The sequence below is a fragment of the Myotis daubentonii genome, chromosome 6 (genome assembly GCF_963259705.1).
Source record: "Myotis daubentonii chromosome 6, mMyoDau2.1, whole genome shotgun sequence".
NCBI lineage: Eukaryota > Metazoa > Chordata > Mammalia > Chiroptera > Vespertilionidae > Myotis > Myotis daubentonii.
Genome location: NC_081845.1, coordinates 57,972,356 through 57,999,467, shown reverse-complemented (window position 1 = coordinate 57,999,467; position 27,112 = coordinate 57,972,356). Strand labels below are relative to the sequence as shown.

Genomic DNA, 27,112 nt, shown 5'->3' with positions numbered 1-27,112 from the left:
CCATTTATTATTATTATTATTATTATTATTATTATTATTATTATTATTTATTATTACTAGGGGCCTGGTGCACGAAATTCGTGCACTGGGTGTGGAGGGGGGGGGGAAGTGTCCCTCAGCCCAACCTGCCCCCTCTCACATACTGGGAGCTCTCAGACGTTGACCCCCATCACCCTCCAATCGCAGGATCAGCCCCTTGCCCAGGCCTGACGCCTCTGGCCTAGGCGTCCGGCCCGGGCAAGCGGGGACCCGCAGCTGCAGCGGCCCCACGATCGTGGGCTTCGCTTTAGGCCCAGGCAAGGGGCCCCTAGCTCCTGGGACTGCCAGCTTCGACCGTGCCCAGCTCCCATCGCTGGCTCCACCCCTACTTCCTGCTATCACTGGCCAGGGCGGAAAAGGCACCTGATTCTCCGATCATGGCTGGGGGGCAGGGCAAAGGCGGCCCCAGGGCCGTCTTTGCCCTGCCCCCCAGCTCTTAGCTCCCCCCTGGGTTTCCGATCACTGTCAGTGGCAGGGGGCTTCTTCCTGCTTTCCCTTTCGCCTCCCTGCATTGTGCCTACATATGCAAATTAACCGCCATCTTGTTGGCAGTTAACTGCCAATCTTAGTTGGCAGTTAATTTGCATATAGCCCTGATTAGCCAATGAAAAGGGTAGCTCGTACGCCAATTACCATTTTTCTCTTTTATTAGTGTAGATTATTATTTATTATTATTATTATTATTTTGCTTTTTGCTGAATATTTATGGGTAATGTGTCCTACCTACGGAAGCCAAAACCTACTGCCTGAAATCTGCTTGGTGGATGGACAGCCTACTTTGTTGAGGTGCTCCACCACTCTATACCCTCTCCTTGCCTCCCTTCCTACCTCCCTCCCTCCCTCCCTCTCTCCCTCATCTTTCCAATTCTTACATGACTAGAAAAACTGTTGGAAAAGGGGACAGAGGTAATGTCCCATCTAAATAAACTTGCCGAGACTCCCCCCACTGTTTTTCCAGAATTCACATTCATTTTGAAAGCAGTAGAGCATTGTAAATTGAAAGTACTCCATAGAGGAAACAATTACTGTGCTTGAGAACAGCCAACAAATTATAGATGGTTTCATAAATTAGATTCACCCAGAGATGTTTCAACTTCAATATTGCTCTCTGATACTGATTTATTGAACTTGTCATATTATCTCTTTGAGAAATGTATCTGTTATGAGAAAATTTTCTCTAAATAAAGAACTCTCCACTTCTTATAATAGTATTTTTATTCAACTCCTGGCTCTTTTGCCTTTGCCTAAAAATATGCTCAAGCCTCTCTCCAGCCTAGAATTTTAAAAGTTCCTTCTTAAATACTGTTTCCTACTCAAGTGAATGCTCCATGTCTCTCCTTCTATTTCTTATAAACCTCTTGATGAAGCTCCATGTCCTAACCTCCCATTTATTCCTTAACCAATTGTGATAATATCCTTACTACTAATAATAGTGAATATTCGTTGAGTACATAATTACATGTAAACCGGGCACACATGGTATGCCTGTGCAACTTTTATGTATTATGTCATTTAAATTCTAAGAACCCAATGAGGTAGGCGCTACTTATACAAATGAGAATGCTGAGGCTGAGTGTTAGTACTAGTATGTTGCTCAGCAAATCAGACACAACCAAAATTAATTCAGAGTTTAAAGGGAAACTGGAGATCACATTAGGGCCCACTGGTCCAATAGCATGTGAGAAGCAAAAAAAACCCCAGCATGATTCCTATAACTCAAGGGAAAATTAGAGCTTGGGAGCAGGATCTGGACCCCTTGGTGAGTACTGGCCCTGCCATGTTGGACCATGGGTTACATTCAGCTGAAAAGACAAAGCTATAAGGCAGGACAAAGCATAGTGTGAACTGCCATTTAGGACAAGGGGAATAGATGGTTTAGACCTAGTGAGTGGAGATAAAAGAGCAGTCCACATGGAGGAATGGATTAATGCCAACAAATATAAAGGGGTCAAGAATACAAAGAAACTGAGAGCCAAGGTAGATCATGGGTGAGAGAGAGGCAGAACGGACAGAATAGAATTTGTGCCAGAGACCAGCATGCCTTCCAAACCCAGGGGAAGTCACTTTAGATGTCTATGCTCTGTGGTAGAGTGGAAAGATTTCTGAACCGAGTATCAGGAGACCTGCATTATAATTCGATTCTCCCTTCAATCAGAAGTGTGATCCTGGAAAAGCTACTTAGACTAACTGAAACTCACTTTTCTCATCTGTAAAATTAGACTCCAACATGATGACCTCTGATAGTTATATATTTACAAAGTCTAGTAACTTTTACACAATAGTCTTAAAGTTTTTATATCATGAACTCTTACTAGTAAAAAAATCTAAGCAAATATCCCCATTTAGTCCCAGGGAAACATTACAGGTGTTGCAGATCCTGGCAATCTGTATGCCTCCGATGCAAAATTGTTGAGTTTCTGTCAGCAGCAAACCTGCATATTCTTCAAAGGCAAGTGTCAGAATACTCTGAAGATCTCTGGAGGTGCTAAAACATCAAGAAGCCTTCTTTTAAAAAATATATATATTTGTATTGATTTCAGAGAGGAAGATAGAGATAGAAATATCAATGATGAGAGGGAATCATTGATTGGCTGCCTCCTGCATGCCCCCTACCCAGGACTGAGCCAGGATTCCGGGAATGTGCCCTTGACCGGATTTGAACCTGGGATCCTTGAGTCTGCAGGCCAATGCTTTATCCACTGATCCAAACTGGCTAGGCAGTGGTTGGCAAACTCATTAGTCAACAGAGCCAAATATCAACAGTACAGCGATTGAAATTTCTTTTGAGAGCCAAATTTTTAAACTTAAACTATATAGGTAGGTACATTGTTATTAACTTAATTAGGGTACTCCTAAGTTTAGGAAGAGCCACACTCAAGGGGCCAAAGAGCTGCATGTGGCTCATGAGCAGCAGTTTGCCAACCACGGGGCTAGGGCAAGGGGCCTTCTTATAGGGAGCTACTGCCTACTCAAGAAAATGAACAAGAAGGAGAAAGATAACAACATTTGCATATAAATTGATCTATAGAGTAAATTTAATTATTATGTCATTGATGTTTATAATCGTGGCAAAGCCAAAATGGTCTATAAACACATCTTTGGCATCATCAGATTTCTAGTCTTGATGTTAGACAAATTAATTAAACAATTTGACCTTCAAATGACCTTAGTTAGGTAAGTTCTATGTGCTAAATCCCTATTAAAAAGTGACATGAGTTATAAAAGCAGATGAGTAAAACTCAGTCTCTTACAGTAGGAGAAATGAGCACTGCATGTAAGCAACCATCAAGCAAGGTGGAAAGAGAAGATACCTAAGAAAAATACCAAGGGCCGTGAAAATTCTAAGATAGAAAAATTATTTCTGCACTAAGCAATTTATTATTTCTTGTGATAATAGCTAAGTCCAGGCCAAATTCCTGCCCTGGACATTTCTTTAAACATAGTCCACTTGTGAGCCTACTAGTTGGACTATAGTAATAAGCAGACTTGGCTTAGAAAAGACAGAGAAGTCAGAGTGAGACGTTAACTCAGTGACAACTATACTGGGCTCTAAAGACACCCAGGAGAAAGCAGAATACTTCTCTAATTCTTAATTATAAAAAAAATCTAATGTCTTCTAGCCTGTTTCTAAGCCATAACTTTTAAGAATATAAAAGCAAACATTGGAAACAAGAATCATAAAATATTTGTATTGACAATATATTGTTGCAGTTTTCTTGAGCATGAAAATATTTCTCAATAAAGATTTTATCATAAAATGGAAACTTATGTGTTAGGTTTCTGTTTTCTTAGCCAAAATCAATTTATAATAAGATTATATACATGTAGGAATTTATAACAGATACTTTAATAGAAAATCAAGTTCAGCACAGCTATTGAGAATTAAACTAGTAGTAAATAATACCTCATGCTCAAATAACTGGGAACTCTCTACTTTTCATATTAGGTGAAACTTGTGGTCTAATAAGCCAATTTTTTTTATTCTGTCCAAAGACTTAAAAATGTTACAACAAATCCCTTATGATAAAATTTGTCACACTGGCCATGCAGTACATATATTAGGCAACTCTGTAAAAACATATTTCAGTCACAACCTCCAAATTAGAATATATATTATGTGATCATGTGAATATACAGAAATGGTGACTGCCTACAAGCTAAGAGGTCACAAAATGTAAACCACTTTGGAGCACCTTGATTTTAGACTTACCAGGGTCCAGAACTGTGAAAAATATATGTATATTGTTTAAATTGCCCAGTGTATGTAGTTTGTTATGACAATCTGAGCTAAGACATTAGCTTACAATTAAATTCAAGCAGGGGTAGTTTTTGAGGCCAGTCTCTGAGGTCGGTCCTGACCTCAGGAGGGCTCTTCTTAGCTCTCTCTCTCTCACTGAATCTCTCTAGTGAACTGACTGGCTATTATTTTTGAGTGTGCCCTTAGTTTAATAAATTGTTAATTTTTAAAATGTGTACAAATCAATTAAGAAAATTTAAAAAACCAATTGGAACAAAATGGGGGCCAAAAAAGTGAACAAATGGATTTAAAAAGGAAATACAAATGATTTTTAAACATATAAAATATTGTCGACCTGCCTTAGAATTTAAAAACAAACAAACAAATTAAGCCCATACAAAAATTACGTTTTCATGTGCAAGGTTAGCAAAGATAAAAAATTGATAACATAATCCCAACATTGCTGATAGCAATATAAATTGTTATAATAATCTCTGAACAGTGCTTTGTCAATAATACCTATCAAAATTGCAAAAGTCCGTATCCTAAAACCGCTTCTAAGGATTCATCCTAGAGACATAGGTGCATATGTGGAAGATGAAGTACGTCCTCATTAATTACCGCACTGTTTGTAAGAGCAAAAAGCTGAAAACCTTCCAACCGGGGGCTGTTTAACTAAATTGTGGTATATCAGTTTGTGGCAGGTTATGTCAATAGCCCCATTGTTCTGACTTTCCCCTATACAAGCCCGTTGCCATGTGCCCTGTCATTTTGCGGTGGTCTTCCATTGAGATGGGGTGTAATTCCCAGCTCCTTGGCTTTAGCATGTAATTTGCTTTGGCTGACATGGCAGTACATTGACAAGTGTGATACAAGCAGAATTTTAAAGGGGACTTACATGGATTCAGCTTGCTTTCCCTTGTGCTTCTTCTGTTGTCATGAGAAGAACATGCCAAGCCGATTCCACTGGTCTTGGGAGGAAGATAACAGCCATTGGGAGCAGAACTGTTTTCAGATAAGCCCAGCCTAGAGTAGAACACACCAGTCAATTCACAGGAGGATGAGCAAGCCCAGATTAGCAGAGTTTGCCAACCACATTATTCAATCAGATTATTCAATCCTCAACCAACCTACAAGTGCATAAGCTATATTTACAAAGAATTGTTTTGAGTCAAAGTTTTGAGGTGGTTTATTGCACAGCAATAGATAGATAAATACTCTAATGCAATGAATACCATCTACCAGTAAAGGAGTTTTTGTTATACTATTAAGAAATAATCTCTGAGCTTTATAGTTCAGTTAAATAAAATGAAGAACACTGCGTAGTGTTTAATTATTTGTGAAAATAAATTTGCATACATGTGTATAAGATATAATGGGAAAGACACATACAGAAACCTGATAAAAGTTGGTTGTCTAGGGACAGGTTAACTGGAGAGCTTAGGGACAGGAGTGGAAAGAGACAGTTCCTTTGTATACCTTTCTGTCACTTTTGAATTTTCAACTATTTAAATGTGTTGTATATTGAAAAAAAATAAAACTATTTTAAAAACTCAGGCTATTCACAGCACTCCAAATTCTTCTAGCATCTCACAGAGAAGAAAAATTCTAAAATCAGATTTTTCTTCCTTCACAAGTGACAATTTTTTGCTTGGATGATTGTAGGATTCATTACTTTTCCCTTGAATTGGGAGTTTGGGAGTTTCAACAATATTTGTCTAGGTGTACAACTATAATTTGGTATTATTTCTTGGTAGCTAGAATATATATGGAAAGAACCCTCAAAACTCAATCATAAGAAAACAGACAGTCCAATTAAAAAATGGGCAAGTGAATTGATCAGAGGTTTCATGAAAGAATATAAACAAATGGCAAATAAGAATATTAAAAGGTGCTCGATGTCACTAATCAATTAAAAGCACAATGAGATACTACTGCACGCCTTTCAGACATCTACAATTAATAAGTTTAACCATATCAAGTGTTGGAAGGATGTGGAGCAACTAAATGTCTTTTTCACTGCTGGAGGTAATGTAAAATGGTATAAACCACTTTGGAGAACAGTTTGGCAATTTCTAAAAAAGTTAAAAATGAATCTAGCATGTGTCTGAACCATTCCACCTCTTGGTATTTACCCAAGAGAAATGAAAGCATATGTTTACACAAAGGCTTGAACATAAATGTTTATTGCACCTTTATATGTAATAACCCCAAACTGGAAACAGTCCAAATGTCCATTATTTAAGTAAAATAAGGATCCTTTGAACCATGGAATATTACTCAGCAAAAAATGGGAATAAATTGCTGATACTCATAACAACCTCGATAAATCTCAAATTAACTGTGCTGAGTGAAGGGAGCCAGATAAAAAAAGAGCACCTACTGAATGATTCCATTTATATGAATTCTAGAAAATTCAAACTAATCTATAGGGACAGAAATAAAATTAATGGTTCCCTGAGGGTAACATGGATGGAGGGATTATAAAAAGTCATGAGGAAACTTTTGAGGGTGATGAATACTATGTTCATTTTCTTGATAGTAATGATTATTTCAAGGATATATACAAAAGTCAAAACTTGTTAAGCTGTACACTTAAATTACATGAAAAAAAACTAAAAAAGAAATCAAATGTTAGAATGTGTAAAGCTGAGTAGTTGGTGCACAGATTTTCATTACACCACTCTTTGTTGTTGAGTATGTGTTTTTAATTTTTAATACCAAAGTATTTTAATTAGCCCTGGCTGGTTTGCTCAGTGGTTAGAGTGTCCACCTGTGAACCTAAGGGTCATAGGTTCGATTCTTGGTCAAGGGCACATCCTGGGTTGCAGGTTTGATCCCTGGCCCTGGTTGGGGCACATGCAGGAGGCAGCTAATCAATGTGTTTCTCTCACTTGGATCTCTCTCTCTCTCTCCCTCCCTCCCTCCCTCCGTCCCTCCTTCCTTCCCTCTCTCCACCCTCTCTATAAAAAAATCAATGAAAAATATCCTCGGGTGAGAATTTAAAAAAATATATTTTAATTAAACAAAAAATAAAACTAGATTTCCCACCCTTGAGTTAAACTAGTGGAAACAATAAGTCTCCATGAAAACAGAGCCATTGTCTTCAGTTTTCAGTACACTGCCTAGAAGCACTCATTACACACTCCACATTATTTATCTAATAAATAACACATACATCCTAATGTATGTATAACTAGTGCTTATTTTGTTATTTTAAAGAAGCTTCCAATTCTTCATGTTAAATCTTAAAAGTTATGGAACAATTTTAGAGTGATTGCCCACAATCACTGGTGGCTAGTGGCTGAGATGATCAGAAATCTCTATAATATAAAGTAACCCCCACCTTATCCTCAAAGGATATGCTCCAAGACCCCCAGTAAATGTCTAAAACTGCAGATAGCACCAAACCCTATATATACCATGTTTTTTTCCTATGCATACATACCTACGATAAAGTTTAATTGATAAATTAGACCATTTCATGGACAGAAAATTTGTTCTTACCATAGATCTTAGCAACCTCAGCATATGATTCTTTTTCTTTTCTTTTTTTTTAAAAAATATATTTTATTGATTTTTCACAGAGAGGAAGGGAGAGGGACAGAGAGTTAGAAACATTGATGAGAGAGAAACATTGACCAGCTGCCTCCTGCACACCCCCTACTGGGGATGTGCCCACAACCAAGGTACACGCCCCTGACCGGAACCGAACCTGGGACCTTTCAGTCCGCAGGCCAACGCTCTATCCACTGAGCCAAACCGGTTTGGCGATTCTTTTTCTTTTATGAAGTCAAGAACTTTCACCTTTACATTAAAGGAAGCACCTTACAGCTTCTTTGTGGCATATCGGAATTGCCAGCATTGTGCTTTGGAGTCATTAGTTAAGTAAAATAAGGATCACTTGGACACAGTATTTCAATAACTCAGTAGTTGATCTGATAATGGAGATAGCTACTGAGATGGCTACTAAGTGACAAACTGGCCGGCAGCATACACAGCATGAGGAGACTGGACAGAGGAATGATTCACACCCCCAGCAGGTTGGAGCAGGACAATGCGAGATTTCATCACATTGCTCAGAATAGCTCACCATTTAAAACTTATTTATTTCTGAAAATTTTCATTTTATATTGGACCATGGTTGACCACAGGTAACTGAAACTCCGGAAAGAGAAACCACAAATAAGGGCGGGACTTTGATTTCAGGTAGCTTGACCCAGCAAAGCCCTATTGGTTTGCAGGTGGCGCCCTGTCTGATTATCGAACACTAATTGGTCAGTGTCTGTGCTGCACTAGTTGTAAACTACTTTGAATATCAGCCTTTTGCAAATGTCATCCCATCAGTGTTTCTTGGGTTCCAGTACCAACTGATGCCACACATTCCTTCAGCAGGCTTTTGTTCAAATTCAGTATAGGCATTCTTTGGCATGTACTCTGCACCCAACTCCTTTGTTCTACCATCACTCACATTGTTCAGGCCACATGATTTGACACTGGCTTGATTTTGTATCCCTAGTTAAACTCTTTAACTTCCATTTTTGTTCACAACCAAGGTAATGTGATAAATTTCTATTAAAAAATATGTATTATTTTCATCCTCTCTTCCTGGGCTTTTATATGGGGATCTAAAACAAACCTAAAAAATATTCATTTATTGGCTTTGAATATTTCAAGAAGTGCTAGCAGGAAACTTATTGACCTATGTACTTTAGCTTGCTGGATAAGACTTATAAAATAGATTAGAGAAGCCTGGGTCATGATTCTAAGCTTTGGCTCATGTCCATCTGCTTAACCTCTGCCATGGACATGCAATAGATTGCTTGTCAATGTGCCAGGATTGGAACACCCCCCCCCCCCGCTTCACTCCTTTATTTTCAGCTTTTAATATTAAGTTTAATGTTTTGAAATATTTTTTAAAATCACTTTTTATTTTTTAATTACAGTTGAGATATAATGTTAATTAGTTTCAGGTGTACACACTAGTGACTAGACATTAAACGATCATTGCAATAAATCTCATACCCATTTGACATGATAAATAGTTATTAGAATAATATTGACTATATTCCCTATGTTGTACTTAACATTCCCATTGACTATTCTGTAACATCCAATTTGTATTTCTTGATCCCCTCACCTTTTCACCCATTTAAAATTATAAATGTCTATATTCTAAACTCCATACTGAATAAATCACTAAAATTTATAGATTCTAACTCTTAAATATCTGTATAGGTGGTTTTCGACCTTTTAAAAACCAATGCTTCCTTTTAAAAACAATTATTTTATAAAGTCCCCTCTTTATATAAAACATACCTTTACACATAAAGTTTAAAATATGTATTTATTAACTATAATATAAAGGAAAAATAAAAATAGAATAATTAAATATTAAGTAATATGTAGTATAACATGTAAACGTTTCAGCATAACTATAGAAGACCCAATGAAATGATAATATAACTTAACCTACTTATAAATAGGCTAGGGTTAAAGAAAAATTAGACAAATATTCAAGTGGATATTAAAGATACTGTTTCTTTATAGTAGACATTTTGAAATGAGGATCACTGTAAATGCAATAACTGCAAATGAAAGCAGATACAGTTGGGTTGTATTACTGATTCAGATAGGATGAGTGGCATAGCTGTTAGAGATAAAATGTTTGTAAAATTCCAAACAAAGCAATATATATATTCTTCCTTCAATGAACCTGGTAACTGCATTTATGGAAAATTCAGTATTTATTAAGACATACTATAAGTATTTGTTGTTTAAAATGAATTTGTATATCGGTTGAGATTATTATAATCAAGTTTTACATCTATAAGAATGTCTAGATGGATGTTTGAAAGTCATGAGGGAAGCAGAATTTTTTATTGTAAGGTATATCCCCTAATTACAGCATGTCTAACATCCCTGACTTCTACACACTAAATGCCAGTAGCTCTACCCACTCATTGTGACAAACAGAAAAATGCCTCCACGAATATTAAAATGCCCACTAGGGGCAGTATCACCCTGTTGAGAATCACTGATTTATATAATCTGTTCCTACCTTGACAATCTTTTGCAGCTGCTTTAGTTTGGTTCTTCAACACCTGTCACTTAGTCAACTTTTCTGCCTGTCTTTAGTCTTCTCTGCCTACAATTCACCCCCAAAACAGATAGCAAAGGTGTTCTTTCTAATATGCCAACCTGATCATGTCATTCTTGACGAATGTCTTCAGAGATTCCCAGGCACCCTGGGACGAAATCAAACTTTTTAGCATGGAAGGCAGTAGCTGATCCCATCATATTTCAAATCTGTCCTTGTACCACTCCTTCCAGTGTGTGCTGGGCTCCTCCCCACTTAGCGCACAGAATTGAACATGGTCTCTGTCTTTTCACCAACTTGCCGATCTTCTTTTTATCTGGCAAGTTCTTTATAAGAATTCAAATGCAGTCAAGCATCACTTCCACAATGATGCCTTCTCCAGACAGGTTCCCACTCCTCCGTTGGCCCCTGCACTTACCATATGTTTTACGACTGTGAGATGATCTGCCTTTGAATGCTCTGATGGCAGGACTTTTTATCCCACGTACTTTTGTATCCTGAGGACATCCAATAGGTGAAGGGCAAATGGTAAAGTCTTAAAACGTTGAACACTTAAAATTGAATGATTCTTTAATGTTAGCTATTTGGAAAGTCCTGCCAATTGTTTTTCTTTACCTTTTAACATCCTCTCATCCTTGAAGAATCACATATATCGACCCAGTTTAATCTCTCCAGTCTGTTATTGCCATTTATTTATTTACTTACTTATTTTTCAACCTTCACCTGAGGATATTTTCCATTGATTTTTTTAGAGAGAGGGGAAGAGAGAGGGAAAGACAGAGAGAAACATCAATGTGAGAGAAACACATCGATTGGTTGCCTCCTGCATGCGCCCTGATCAGGGCCCGGGAAGTTTCGGAGCCTGCAACGAGGTATGTGCCCTTGACTGGAATCAAACCCAGGCTGATGCTCTATCTACTGAGCCAAATCACCTAGGACTGTATAGCCTTTTAGCTTTGTTCTTTCTTTAGTACTTATTTAATCTCCAGTGAATTTTGAAATACCTTTGTTATAGTTTTCTTCTACTCCCATTGTACTGACTCATGAAACAAATGTTTTTGACCCATTCCCTAATATATATTTTACTTAATGTAATTTATATATTTCAGACAAGAAGCCTATTACTTCAAAAGTGATTTGAAATCAACTCGTGAGAAGAATTTTTTAATCATTAACAATTTTTAAAATTTATTTTTCCATGAATGTGTGTATACAATAATATACTGTGTATGTAACTGTTTTGTTTTGTTTTCTCCCTGAGTCAACCCTCGACTTGATTGTTCTGGTTGTAGGTGTTGGTTCATGGTTTTATGACATATGTGCTTGATGTTCACCAATACTTGATTTTGTTTTAGATATCTTTCAGATTTCAGAGTGTTCACCTTAATTCCTCTGCTAATTTAAGTCAGACACCAAAATTAACTAGTCTTAAATAATGCTGGATCACATCGCTTCTCTCTGCTACTTACCAGCAGGGTGGCCATCATCACTCATCTTTTAAAAATATACTACATTATTCCTTGCCTTCCCAGGACTTAGCAGCAAAATTTCAATAATTTATTAATGAATTTCCTTTGGGTCATTAGAAGAAAAATGGTTCGTGAAGGAAAAAAATCTGCCAAATAAATGATAGTGCAGAGATATTGTCCTGGAGGCTATAAAGTGACCAATCGAAATATACTAAATTGATTCTTCTCCATCTGGGTATGCAGATCCTTCTTTCTTTTCATTTTGGAATGGAAGAATAAATGAGGAAAACTGTGCTCAGAAACCCTATCCTGCCTCAGAGCATGTAAATGGCATCATGAGCAAAAAATTTTCAAGCTGTCAAGAGTAAGGCAAGTATGATAATTTAGGATAATTAAATGCTTATGACAATCAAAATAGAATCAATCCTAGTAAGCTTTTCTCAGTTGAAGGGAACTTCTTTAAAAAGGACTTACTGATCTGTCTTTCAGTAGGGCAGTTAAAAATGTGGTATAACAATCCACAGTAAGGAATATTTTGCAGTCTTTAATAAAGAAGAAAACATACCTATAGGTATGGACATGAAAGAATATATGGTGTTTTAAAGTCAGAAAAGTCATGGATAATTCTCCGATCCCATTCATATAAAAACAGCACAAACAGAAGTTAAAATCTATACAGAGAGGAGATTGGAAAGGTGCACACACATGAAGCTGCACTCAATGTTCTGCATTGAAGGCTTTTGTTTCTGTGGTTGTTCCACCAGGTGGTGAAATCCTTTATTGCCAGATTTAATAAAGGATGCCCAGTTCAATTAAAATTTCATGTAAACAATGAATTATTTTAGTATAAGTACATCCCAAATATTGCACGGGACATATTTATACTAAAAAAAAAGTATTGTTCAACTGAAATTCAAATTTAATTGAGGATCCTGAAATTTTACTTGCTAAATCTCACAACTGTATTAAAGGAGACCATAAACTATTCATCCTTGTACTATTATTACTAACACATTTAGTTAGAGATATAGCAGGTACACAATAAATGGTGAGAATAACTAAGGAGAGCACAATAATAACAGATAGTTTTGCTAAGTGTGCTACATACATTATGTTAACTCTCATGGAAATGCCCTGAAGTTGTAGTAGTGTTCTTATTTTACAGATTAAGAAACAGAGGCATACAGAAGTCACACAAGGCGTGGTGGAGTTAGAAGTGATCCCGTTCCTGGGTCCTGGTTCAGGAGTCATAGTCAACTGCCAGCCGCAGGGAGGGAGGGGAAGAAAAGGGGGGAAAGAGCCAGGATGAATGAAGCTTTGGAGTAGCTTTGCACAAACTCCCTAGCCTTGCCTAGACGTGGAATGTGGGATATACATGAAAGGCGGGCAAATCTGGCCTGGTCCCCACCTCAGCATTCACTGGAAAAAGTTACAGTAGTCCCACCTTATCTACAGTTTCCCTTCCAAGGTTTCAGTTACTCATGGCAACCCAGGTCGGAAAATACTAAATAGAAAATTCCAGAGACAAATAATTCATAAGTTTTAAATTGTGCGCCTGTTCAGAATGATAAAATCTCACACCATCCTGCCAAGAACCACCCCTTTGTCCAGTGTTTCCATGCTCCCTGCGCTCCCCACCCCTTAGTCATTTAGTAGCCATCTTGGTTTTCAGATCACTGTCAAGATATTGAAGTGCTTGTGTTCAGGCAACTCTTATTTTATTTCAGAATGGCCCTAAAGTGCAACAGTAGCAAGGTTGGCAATTCAGATGTGCCAAAGAGAAACTGTAAAAGTGCTTCCTTTAAGTGAAAAGGTGATTATAGTATAATAAAATATTTTGAGAGAAACCTCACTCACATAACTCTTATTACAGTATGTTTTTATAATTGTTCTATTTTATTATTAATCTCTTATTGTGCCAAATTTATAAATTAAACTTTATCATGTATAGGAAATAAACAGTATATGAGGGGTTAGGTATTGTCCTCAGTTTTGGGCGTTTACCTGCTTGGAATATATCCCCAGCAGATAAGGGGGAACTACACTATATTATTTATTTTTGCCTCAATTTTGTGGTCTGTAAAATTGGAGTGAGAGTGCCTCCCTGAATACTGATGTGCAGAGTAAATAATATAATTTCTATACAGTGATCAGCATAGAGTTTGGCAAGTAAAAGACAGTTAATGCTCAGGACTCCAGGGTTTTCATTTGTAGAACAGGTTAACACCACCAGTAGCAACAAGATAATAAAACTAATTATATCTCTATTGCTGAGTTGATTTGAGGATCAGATGAAAATATAATCTTTCTAAATTGTAAAGTGCTTCTCATTCTTAACAGAGAAACTGCTCTTTAGATCAGAACCAGAATTAATATCATGCCAGGGCATACTACAGTTCCTCCTCCCCACCCCTGAAGTAATTAATTTTGTTTTAAAATGTATCATAGAGCAAACAGGACTCTTTTGTTTTGGTGTACATAGATCTATGAATTTTAACCCATGTATTGGGTTACATAACCACCACTACAGCTGGCATACAGAACATGACTACAGCTTTTGAGACTCTTTTTTCAAAGTGTTTCATATTCAGGTTGCAAAACACCTTTAAAAATAATAAAAGGGGATTTAGATAAAGGTGAAGATGACGCAAATGAACAAAAATGAGTTTTTGCTCAAATATCTGCAACCTCCAAACTTTCTCCTGTCTGGGCCATTTTTGCTATTGGCTCTGCAGACTATCTCTTGTCACAAAGTAGTCAGGAATGGACTTGAGAGTACAATACGTGTACAAACTTCAGCATTCCTTATCTGATCATTTTATTACCAGACCTTAATTTCCCAAGTGTTTTCTCTAATTTCCACTTTTCTCTCCAAAATGAAGAAACCTGAACGGACTAACCAGCACCTTCTCACCCTTTCACGGAAATTATTTGATTGGGACAAAGGGGATACAGTTATTGATAGAGCAAGGACAGAGCTTTCAAAAGGGCCCCAAACCTCTCCAATATAACATCCTCCCAGTAAGTAGTCATTCAATCTATTCCTTTCTCCAACTCCAACCTCCGTACCCCTCCCCTGCCGAGCACCCCCAAGGGCAACAGACTTAGGCCAAGCTTCAGATCTCCCTGGGCAGCCTCCCTCCCCCCCCCCCCCCCCCCCCCCCCCCGTGCACTCTCCCAGCTCTAGAGACTGGCACTGACCCACCGCAACCACATCTGGTGAGAGGGGGCGATCTGCTTTCCGGGTGAATCACGGCGTTGCTATTTGCCTTTTGTTTCTAGGATGCTTTGGCTGCCTTTTCTCCCCTCTGCTTTTAATTTTCGAGGAGAAAAGCGAATGAATCAAGAATGAATCTCCTCTCCACTATCTATCTTAAAGTTGGCTCTCTCTCTTTATAAGTCCCATAACCGTTCAAGCGGGATGGGTGGGGACTCATTCATTACACCTAAATCAGAAGTTGGCATCTAAGGTATCACTTTGACGGGAAGGTTTTCTAACGCTCCCTTGCAGTTTGCCGGGCGTTTTGCTGCGGCCGCTGTGCATTCTCAGCTCATTTCTTCATGCCGCTACTTCACGCTGCTCCGTCACGCCTGAACCTACCTCGTTACTGCCCTGGGCACCCGAATCTGGGTGAATTCCACGAGATTCATTAGCGGTTTTGTTCCAGTCCAAGGTAAATACAATATGCAAAACGAGGAACCACCAAAGGATGCCGAAGAGGGGGGAGAGAGGGATTCCCTCATCCTTTCCCGCATATTCCTCGTTAATTTCCACCAGGAGGAGGCGCGAAGCCCCGATCTCCCCCGGTCCCCTTTCCTAAATCTCCCTGCCAAGGTCTACAGAGGTTGGCCGCGCGGCAGGAAAAGTCCCTGCACCGGCCTGGCCCTCCCCCGCCCCCCGGGTTGGTTTTTCCCAGCGGCGGAGGTTGGGCCAGGGGCTGGGGTGCGAGCGGAGCCGGCACTCGCAGCTCGGAGCCCGAAAGTCGCCGCGACTCTGGTGGGACTCGGAGTTGTCTCCGGAGCCGGCGGGCGCGGAGGTGAGCAGCTGGGAGCCAGCCGCGCGGGCGAGAACCGGAAGGCGGCGCGCTCCTCCCCAGCTCCAGGCGCGGGAGGAGCGTCGGTCCCGGCTCTCTCCGCCGCTTTGTTCGCGGCCTTTCCCCTCCCCTTCGGAGAAGACTCGAGCCCTCTCCGGGCTCCGAGGGGCTGGCGGAGGCGCGGGCTGCGGGAAGGAGGGAGCAGCTGTACTGGGGGCTTAGCCCTGGGAGGGCCTAAGGGACATCAAAAGACTCTCTTGCAACCTGAAACTTCCCTCTCCTCCTAACCTGGACCCGGAGGAGAAGTCCGCGTGGGGGCGGAGACCCGGAAGGCAGGTCGTCCGCGGAGGCGGGGGGTGAGCGAGAAGTTTGGTCGGGAAGGCGCTGGGGATTAAGCCAGAAGTTGCGCACGAGGGACAAGTCTGATCGCGAAAGGAGGAGGGCGGGAGGCAGGGAAGATGCGTATATAGCTTGGGCCAGGGCGGGAGGAAGACTTTGCGCTCGGGTCTCGGGATGCGCGCCCCTCTCCTGGGTAAGGATGTGCTTGGGACGGGGAGGAGGGGGGTGGGAGGTGGGGGGAAAGGAGAGGCCCTCCAGGGCTTTGGGAGGGAGGTCCTGGGGACGGGGTGGGACCGCTTGGCTGGGATAGACCGGTTCCTGCACTCGGAAAGCGGCGGCGGGTGCCGCTCCTCACGCTTGTCTCCCGCTCGTCCCAGGTCCTGCAGCGGATCCAGCGTGAGGCGCCCACAAAAGAGGCGAGAGGTGCCCGCACACAGGGGCGGCGGCAGGAAGAGGAGCGCGAGTGGAGCGTCCGGACCCGCCGTGCGTACTTCCTCGTGGCCAGGGGCGGGGGGATCGCCCCAGGAGGGGGACGTCCGTGGCCAGGGGGCGCTAGCCCAGTTCCGGTTGCGGCGTACCCCCTGCGCTCCCACGAGAGGAAAGTTTTCTCCAGAAGCTCCCTGCTGACCCGCGCCCTCGGGGCCCAGCTTTCGAGCCTGCGGAGCGGGCGCCGGCCCAGGCCAGCCCCGGGGAGCCCCGTGCCGTGATGCCTGGGGGTTGCGCCCGTGGCCCCGCCGCCGGGGACGCTTGGCTGCGGCTCGCGCGGCTGGCGCTGGTCCTGCTGGGCTGGGTCTCCTCATCTTCGCTCACCTCCTCGGCGACCTCGTCGGCCTCCTCCGCGTCGTTCGTGGCGGCGTCCGCCCAGCCCCCGCTGCCGGGCCAATGCCCCCCGCCGTGCGAGTGCTCGGAAGCGGCGCGCACCGTCAAGTGCGTTAACCGCAACCTGACGGAGGTGCCTGCGGACCTGCCCCCTTACGTGCGCAACCTCTTCCTCACCGGCAACCAGCTGGCCGTGCTCCCCGCCGGCGCGTTCTCCCGCCTCCCGCCGCTGGCCGAGCTGGCCGCGCTCAACCTCAGCGGCAGCCGCCTGGAGGAGGTGCGCGCCGGCGCCTTCGAGCATCTGCCCAGCCTGCGCCAGCTCGACCTCAGCCACAACCCGCTGGCCTCTCTCAGCCCCTTCGCCTTCTCGGGCAGCAACGCCAGCGTCTCGCCCCCCAGCCCCCTGGTGGAACTGATCCTCAACCACATCCTGCCCCCTGATGACGACGAGCGGCACAACCGGAGCTTCGAGGGGATGGTGGCGGCCGCCCTGCGAGCTGGCCAGGCGCTGCGCGGGCTCCGCCGCCTGGAGCTGACCAGCAACTGCTTTGCCTACCTGCCCCAGGATGTGCTGGCCCAGCTGCCGAGCCTCAGGCACCTGGACCTGCGCAACAACTCGCTGGTGAGCCTGACTTATGTGTCCTTCCGCAACCTGACACACCTAGAAAGCCTCCACCTGGAAGACAACGCCCTCAAGGCCCTTCACAACGGCACCCTGGCCGAGTTGCAAGGCCTGCCCCAAGTCAGGGTCTTCCTGGACAACAATCCCTGGGTCTGCGACTGCCACATGGTGGACATGGTGACCTGGCTCAAGGAGACAGAGATAGTGCAGGGAAAAGCCGGCCTCACCTGTGCATTCCCGGAAAAAATGAGGAATCGGGTCCTCCTGGAACTCAACAGCTCCGACCTGGACTGTGATCCTATCCTCCCTCCATCCCTGCAGACTTCTTATGTCTTCCTAGGTATTGTTTTAGCCCTGATAGGTGCCATTTTCCTACTGGTTTTGTATTTGAACCGTAAGGGGATAAAAAAGTGGATGCATAACATCAGAGATGCCTGCAGGGATCACATGGAAGGTTATCATTACAGATATGAAATCAATGCGGACCCCAGGTTAACAAACCTCAGTTCTAATTCGGATGTCTGAAAAACATTTGAGGCCAGAACAAGGACAACTATGCATGAGATGTAGACTTAATTAAGCTTTATCCTGTCCTAGGCTTGCTCCACCTCCACCCTCCACTGTAGATACCACTGGCCTTGACTGAAAGCAGTGAAGGGGATTTGCTCCCTTGTCATGTAAAGTGTCTAGGTGTGGTCCATTAATGTAAGATGATGATGAACAATTTCATAGTCTTTAACCCTCTTCCCTTTCTTGGAACTCAACATGTATGGAGGGACTTCTCAAGTTTCAGCATGAACATGGACTCCTGGCTGTCTGTTTCTTTTAGTACAATATGTAACAAGTGTACCAATACAGATAGCATTCAACAAAAGCTGCCTCAACTTTTTCAGAAAAATATTCATAAGTATCAGTTTTATTCTCATGTACCTAAATTGTGAAGAAAATGATTGCATTCCATAAACTGCCTGCAGACCTTAGCAAGCTCTTCAAAGTAACTCCATAGTACACAGGAGCACCTGCATCCGAGAGCATGCTTATATTTTACTGTTCTGCATATTCCAAAAAAATAACTTGCAACTTCAGATAACTTCTTTGAGAAAGTAAATTACTTTTTTGATTGCAGTTTATATGAAACTATATGCAAGTTGTTTTACAAACTGCATCGAGATCCAACAGGCTAAATTGTTAAAAAAAATTCAATAAAGATTCTTAAAAGAATGACAGTTGTGTTCAAGTTTGCTATTTGAAATAAAGGATTAGGGACAATGTGACTGAGTGGTCTTGGTTCCAGTAATAATTAAGGTATTATAGTTGAGAATGAAACTGGAGCAATATCTTACATAAGTAGACTTTTGGAGATAATTTTGAGATGGTGGATCCTTTCTGGATTTAAATAGAGAATTTGAATATTCATGTGAAAAGACTTATGGTCCCCAAATTAATGCTATTTCAGAAACAATTGTGTGAGAGCATTATAAAGTTGGTGAGAAGGAACAGTTCTGTATAATAAACAGTTCACAGTTTGGGACTTTTTCTAGAGTAAGTTTTTAGGATAGAACAAAATTACTTGATAAACCTCTCCATATGAAATTTGGGTGTTTAGAGTATAAAACAAATACAATGCAAATAAATGTATGAAAATTAAATGTCTTAAAGATAGAATATTCTAAAATCAAAGACTAAAATAAATTTAAAAAATTTTTCTAAGATCATAATGTAAATTATAATTTAGATTTTTCTGGGAATATTTAAAAAATATATTTGGATAATTGTTCTGTATTTTTTTAAATATATTTTTATTGATTTCAGAGAGGAAGGGAGAGGGAAAGAGAAAGAAACATTAATGATGAGAGGGAATCATTGACTGGCTGCCTCCACACTGGGGATCAAGCCTACAACCCGGACATATGCCCTGACCAAGAATCAAACTGACTGGCTGGGCTAGATAATTTTATCAGAGATCCTGCTAAATATGTTTTAAACATTGTTATGATAGGATATGCATTTGAGGAAAAAACGTGAGATAAATGTCTAAATGCACAAACAAGTGTCTCAACTAATAATCACCGGTTCTTATGTTCAATTCAGTTTTTAAGAATTTGGGGATATTTTGATTTTAGCTAAGCTCTATGTTGGTATATACATCTTTGCGAAGAATAAAACACATTTAGGTATAAATAAAGCAATCAGTGAATCAATTGATATTCTCAATAATAGACAAGTTTTTTTTCCCCACAGTTATTTTCCAATTAAGCTTAAAAATAAATTCCGTTCATCTCCAAGCTGTTCTAGAAAGTGACTTTAATTTAGCCATTATTGTTTAACTTAAAGTGTAATGAACTTGCATCAGCATGTCTTAGAGTCTTCTTTTTTATGTTCTGCAGTGTTTTTATATTTGAAATATTATTTTCATTTCCATATTTTCAAGAGTGAAAAAGGATTAGATAGCACTTTGGGTTTTAGAAATCTTTGCCTAGTCCTTTTTTGAGTTACATTCAGAAGTTTTCAAAATAGGGCAAAAAACAGTAATCTGTTCCTTGTGTAGATTAGACTAAATAGTTAGAATATGATGTTTTAACTATATTAACTTTAATAAGGTTTATCTTATGAAATATTATAGAATTCATTATTTATGGTTATACTTGAAATCCTATAATTACCTGAGAAAAGTTTAAATATATGGTACTTAAAATTCCATTAAACATTTTAAGTTTTCATCAGGAATTCATAAACTGGCTGGCTGCCATTATTTCCAAAGAATGATGAAGATATTAGCCTGCCAAAAATAGTGAAAACATGTAATAAGAGCACACATCTAATAAGAGCACACATCTTAGGAATAAACTGCTGATGGACATTTATTGGTAAGTCTAATGATTTGTAGAAAACACAAAATTGTAGTATTTATAGAGTCTCTATTCAAAAGAATTATTTCTTCATCATGTGATAACCTAACAGTTGAAAAGTGAGCCTTGCCTAGCCAGTCTGGCTCCGTGGTTGAGTGTCAATCCAGGAACTAAGAGATCAGGGTTCAATTCCCAGTTGGGGGGCGTGCAGGAGACAGTCGATCGATGATGTTCACCTCTCATTGATGTTTCTATCTCTCTATCCCTCTCCCTCCATTTCTAAAAAATTAGTAAAAACATATTTTAGAAAAAAAGCAAGCTTTATCTTAAATCCAGGAAAGCAGTAGATTCATTAGTCTAGCTTTTCTCTCCAACTCACTGAAGCAGAATCTGTGATAAAATAAAGCAGAGTTTTCACTTGTAAGGTGGATAACTTTTTTGAAGTTAGGATTTCTTGCTTCTTTTTTATTGCCTTGTTTCTTTCTTTGTATGGACTTCCCCATTTGCCATGGCTCTCTTATCTATCATGTCACTCCTTTCCATTCTAATACATGGCAATAGGACATTCTTAAGGTAAGAAATATTACTGTTTGAAAACAATTGCTATTGTGCAGTCATAATGTTCTTAAGTCTATAATCTTATAAGGCACTCTGAGTTCTCTGGAAGATAGGTGCTATGTAAATCCAATAAATACAAGAGGTACGGAAAAATGAAAAATATCACTTTAGCCCTGGCCAGTGTGGCTCGGTTGGGTGTCATCCCTGTGCACCAAAAGGCTGCCTGTTAGATTCCAGGTCAGAGCAAGAGGCAGCCAATCCATGTTTTGCTCTAATATCAATGTTTCTCTCTCCCTCTCCCTTTCTCTCTCTCTAAAAATCAATAATGAAAAAAAGTAACAATAAAGTCATAAAGACTTGAGCTTTAACAAAAAAGAGAAAGTATCACTTAAGTATACTTGTTTTTTTTTGTGTTTTTTTTTTTAAAATGTTTTTATGGATTTTTAGAGAGAGAGGAAGGAGAAGGATAGAGAGCTAGAAGCATCATCGATTATCTGCCTCCTGCAGGTCCCTACTGGGGATTGAGCCTGAACTCCAGGCATGTCCTCTTACCAGGAATTGAACCCTGACCTCTTGGTTTCTGGGTTGATGCTCAACCACTAAGCCACACCAGCCGGGCTAAGTATACTTGTTTTAAACACTGTTCCATTATGCATTATTTATCCTAGAAACCTACCAGTAACCTATTTTTTAAGATATGTTTTGGTTAGTAATACACTTTATTACTCAGCTTAATGAAGATTTCAGAGGAAACACCCTTTATCGTTTATATAAGCTTCATTTGAAAAAAGTTAGAAAAATACAGGTTTCCCCTGCTATCTGAAAGTAGAGTGTTCCTATGAAACTTTTCCTAGGCTGAAACGGTATAAAGGGAAGGAGCAATTACCATTAATCTAAAAGCCAAAGGTCCTTTTAGGGTTTCTTTTGGTTAGTGGGATTAGGTACTAACGTAGGTTATTCCTAAAAGTGAAGTAGCCTAACTCAAACTTTTAAAGAGTGGGGGATACTTGTACTTAAAAATTTAAGCACTTGATAAATCCATTTTAAAAACTGTAAAAAGTCCAATAAATCTCTACTTAAAGTGGCAAGATTTTAGGGTAATATAGCTATTTGATCCTGAACTGTAACTCCCCCCTTTCAATATAACCCTTTGGTTTGCAGCATTTATACAGGGCTGGGCAAAAGTAGGTTTACAGTTGTTCATATGGAAAAAGACATGCAGGTTATGATTAGCACAATAGCTATATTAACCCAAAAGAACGTCATAATGCAATTGTAAACCTACTTTTGCCCACTGTGCATATGTACCATAAATTTTGCTGCCACGTGTGATTATGGTGACCTGTAAGGCACATTTGTACCTTGTAGCAGATAGACGTTTTTACAAAATAAGTAGACTTTGAAGTACATGCGATAAAATTTGGAGCTACATAGATTCATATTGTCGATAATAGACAAGATGCTTTTTCAGGTGGAGAAAAAGCTTCCTTGAAATACGTGAGCAAATCACAAATGATAAATTATTTTAAAAGATTTTGATTGGCAGCCTAGGTGGATTATGCTCACCTCAATACTTAATTAGAAATAACTTATATCTTTGTTTTCTGTTTTTTTTTTTTTTTTAATTAAAGTGGATGTAAAAAAAGAACAATTGAACTGTGAGTGTTTCCTTAGGGATTCTGTTTTACTCTATCCCTTTTGGCCTAATGTTCCAACACGGGGCTTAACATTCTTGAGGACATTAGAGGCTTTGCAGCTCTAGTTTGGGAATCTTTCATATCATTTCTGCTTTCCATTTAAATCTTTCTCTAAAGTCTACACTAAAAGAGACACCATGAGGACTTACAAGGTTAAAAACAGATTGGTAAGTGCTTTTCTTCCTCCTCTAAAATCTGTTCAGTCCTCTAGCCTTCAGAGAGCAGCACCATAAAGTGAAGGTAGACATTTGTTAGATGAGATTCTGGATTCACTTTTACACTCATGCAAGGATATTTTCACAGTAAAGGAGAGGGAAGGCAGGAAATTATATTTCTTGATAATTGGAAATAATTAGTTTGAGAAACTATATTCTGTATTGCTCAGGAGTTACTGTCTCCTAGATGGAGAAAAACAGCTCTTTAAAACTATTTCATACAGTTATTATTTCTGTTCTTATTCTTAGAAATATTTGATTAAAAAACACAGGCTGCTTTTATACTTGAGCAGCTCTATCTTTGTCATGGGTTAAAATAACTAGATTAAAAACGATACTTAATATATGATTTATATAATTTTTACAAGAATAAGAATTCTTAGTATTTCAAACTTGGAAAGACTCTTAGACGTGTCAAGCCCAGTTTCCCATTCTACAAATAAAGAAACTGATAATTGTGACATATCATAATGTTATATAATGACAGCCAGGACTTGTTCTCAGGGTTCCAGACTCCCCTTCTAGTAATTTTTTTTTTTTAATGTTTTCATTGATTGTTTATAGAGAGAGGAAGGGAGAAGGATAGAGAGATGGAAACATCAGTGCGAGAGAAACATCATCAAATTGGCTGCCTCCGGAACACTCCCTGGGGATAAAGTCTGAAACCCGGGCATCACACCGGTAATCTCTTGGTTCCTGGGTTGATGCTCAACCACTGAACCACACTGGCCGGGCCTAGTTCTCCTTTGGCCACATGGTGGCATTACTAATTACCTACCTTTAGACCTTTGACATACCAGTGACTAATAAAAAATGGCAATTGCTGTGAATTTGTTTTTATTGTTTTTGCTTTGCACTCAAACATTCACTGTTTCAGTGTGCTCTAAATTTAACTTCTAGTGTGTAAAAATTACTGTTTCATAATCCTGATATGCTTAAATATGTTTGAAGTAATATTGTCTTAGCAACCTTATTATTATAAAGCTTCTCTGAGTCCATAATATGATAGAAAATACTTGGGGCATTTAATGGTGGTAATTCTTTTGAAAAGGAAAATAAAATTCTGCAAAGCTGTGCTGACTTGTGTAAGTCTATCTTAAAAAATGAGTTAGCTCAGCTGGTGAGAACACTAAACAAATGAGGCCAAGTTCATTTCTACAAAGTCAGTCATTCAGTCACCAGGTGAGACAGTCAGCTTTGCATGCTCTGGTCTGCTCTCCAGGCCCACACCCACTCCAGGTGCATGCTCGCCACCCATCCTCTGAGGGCCCTAGACCAAACATGGAATCTAAATCAATGCAAATCCATTATCACCCTGGAAAATCAGTGGACAGACTGGCCAAACCTTGGCAACTCTGCTGGTGATATGCCAGTTTACTACCCACATATGCAGGACTAAAGATGAGAGCACTTATGTCAGTGATGGCGAACCTTTTGAGCTCGGCGTGTCAGCATTTTGAAAAACCCTAACTTAACTCTGGTGCCGTGTCACATACAATTTTTTTGATATTTGCAACCATAGTAAAACAAAAACTTATATTTTTGATATTTATGTTATATATTTAAATGCCATTTAACAAAGAAAAATCAACCAAAAAAATGAGTTCTCGTGTCACCTCTGACATGCGTGTCATAGGTTTGCCATCACTGCCCTATGCCCTCACAGTGTAGTACGCATGCCACAGATCACAAAAGGTTTTTCGTGAATGTGAATTTTGGAAAAAAAATCCTCTCACGGGTGCCTTTTAGTGGATCACATGGGAAATTAATTAGGTTTGCTTTACTACTTGAAAACGAGGATTAAGATTCAGGTCATGATGACGAGATCACAAACTTGTGTGTGAATGTTTATAAAAATAGAGATGCAGTTTATGTTTGGCTGACATTTTATGATAATAGAAGTTGTTTGTGGTTCACAGTTTAACTTGGTTAATGTAAGGATACAATTGTTTTCAAGGAAGCAAACACTGAGGACCAACTCTAATACATTTTGTGAAAAGTAAATATTTAATAACATGTTTTAAAGAACCCGGAGATGCTATCAAGATAGGCTTATTTTAAAATAGAAGTTTATGGACTTCCCTACTCCCCTTTCCCTCCACAGTCCTATTTCTACTACTTTTTGTTTTCTTCCCCCAAAGAGAACTGTGATACATACCATTTCAAGGTGACTACTAGCACATAGGGGTATCAGACTGACTGAAATATTCGGTGGGTGACAGTACAAGTATGCACTGCTTTGTACAAAGCAGTTTCTCTCAGTTTTACAATACAGTTAGTAACTTGTTTTCAAAGAAGACTTTATCTTTCAATTAGACACATTTTGTGGTTATTCTTATAGATCAGAGCAAACATGGCTATAAAAACTTAAGACACATTATTAAATTAACTCATATTTCTTGTAGATTATTTAAAAACACACGGGACAGCAGGGGAACACCATGAATAATATTATCGCTATGGAAAAAAAGTGCCTTAAAATTGAGATAAACGGCCTTCTGTTTATATCACATTGTATCTTGTCTTTTCACTTATAGCATTGTGAATTCCCCACTATCATTAAAAACTATTCTATTATCTGGTCTTACAGTACTGCAGACAATCACATATTTTACACATGAGGAGGTTTCTTACAATTTTAACTTAACATTCTAATGAGCACTGTTGTACCCATCTGTGTTTCTCCAGCTCCCATTTCCCCCTTAAAGTAGATCCTTGAAAGAGAATTACTGCATCCGAGAGCATGATCTCTCTTTTGTCACTGCTAAAAATATTTTTGGTATCTATTAAAAATAGGAATATTAAATGTAGATCCCCATAGTTCCCTATATAGTTTAGGAGTCTCACATTAAACTTTTACAGAGTACTGAGTGGTCTGTGGAAAGGATTTTAAACAGAAAGAAACGTTAAGTTGCTAATTAATTTGCCACTGTTTTTAATTCACAAGTGTCTACTTTTGTTAAGATAACAAAATTAGATGATAGCTAAGCTCATATGCTGGTTGGGGGTTGGGGGTGGGTATTAACCTAGCTAGTTATATGTTAGCAAGTAGTTTTTATGGCACAACTATGTCTTTGCCTGAATTCTACTCTTTTTAGATGATTTGTCTGTGTGAATTTAGAATTAATTTAGATTCCATGCATGTGATTTAATTTTGCTAATCTTACTGTTAATTTGTTTTAAAATTTCAGTGAAGTCCTATAAAGCATTTATTTGGTTCATTAAATATATATTTATTAAATGCTTTCTATACACATGACACTGTTTTTGCATTGGATTAAAAAATGAGTTTCTAAACTCATAGATACAGAGAACATTTTGATGGTTGTGCAGATGGGAAGGGGGGGATGGTTGTGCAGATGGGAGGATAGGTGGGGGGAAAAAAGAGTTTCTGACATAAAATTGTTCCTGATCCAATAGAGAGAATAAGTGATGATAATAGCTAGCATTTTATTGCATGTTTAGTATAAATCAAGCACTAGGCAAATTCCTTCACATGTGAGGTCTTATTTCCTCTCATTTGAAGAGGAAATTGAAACTTAGAGAGGACAGGTGTTCTGCCCAAGGACAATTAGGTAGCAAGAATCCAAAATGGAATTTTTTTTGGTCTGTTTTCAGGATCCATCCTCTCAACCTCTGAGCTTTAAGAGCAATAAGATGTTAATGACTTTGTTATACAGTAGAACATGATAAAACACTGCCAGGGATTCAAATAGTATGATACGGGATTCAAAGCAAGGAGAGAGCTTGTTTGGTTGAGAGATTCAGAAAAGGAGTTCATGGAGGAGTTAGCTTTTGAGATGATCTTGAAGAAGAGGCAAATAGAGATGGTGGGTGGAAGAGAAAACTCAGAACAGAGGAAACTGCGTAAGCAAAGATAATGGAGGCAATTAAAGACCCAAGTGTGTTCTGGGAACAGTAACATTTGAAGCATGTTTATAAAGGAGAATAGTAGAGAGTGGACTAGAAAGATAAATCTTCAGCTATGGTAAATAGTTTCTACTTAATTCAGTGGACAGTGGGGAGCTATTGGAGGGAAGTGATATGCATAGAAATGGCTGCCCCCTGGAGGTTCCCAAGGCCCATGATACCACACAGACATCAAGAGAGTATGTGAAGGTTTATTACTCCGAC

The 27,112-nt window shown here is 39.7% G+C and overlaps 1 protein-coding gene across 4 annotated transcripts; it reads left to right on the top strand.

Annotated features, from left to right (window-relative positions):
- Positions 1 to 15,354: 15,354 nt before the first annotated feature.
- Positions 15,355 to 18,880, top strand: TPBG (trophoblast glycoprotein). 4 transcript variants are annotated; one of them, XM_059701104.1, is made up of 2 exons: positions 15,355 to 15,519; positions 16,596 to 18,880. In XM_059701104.1, the coding sequence occupies exon 2, from the start codon at positions 16,925 to 16,927 to the stop codon at positions 18,182 to 18,184; it is 1,260 nt and encodes a 419-aa protein (XP_059557087.1). In that variant the 5' UTR covers positions 15,355 to 15,519; positions 16,596 to 16,924; the 3' UTR covers positions 18,185 to 18,880. The 4 variants fall into 4 exon arrangements, with proteins under 4 accessions (XP_059557087.1, XP_059557085.1, XP_059557084.1 ...); XM_059701102.1 differs by lacking the exon at positions 15,355 to 15,519 and adding an exon at positions 15,711 to 15,882; XM_059701101.1 differs by lacking the exon at positions 15,355 to 15,519 and adding an exon at positions 15,889 to 16,235.
- Positions 18,881 to 27,112: the final 8,232 nt, after the last annotated feature.

What these genes read in the sequence shown, in the direction of transcription:
- TPBG (XM_059701104.1), top strand. Translation starts at nt 16,925, where the DNA reads ATGCCTGGGGGTTGCGCCCGTGGCCCCGCCGCCGGGGACGCTTGGCTG.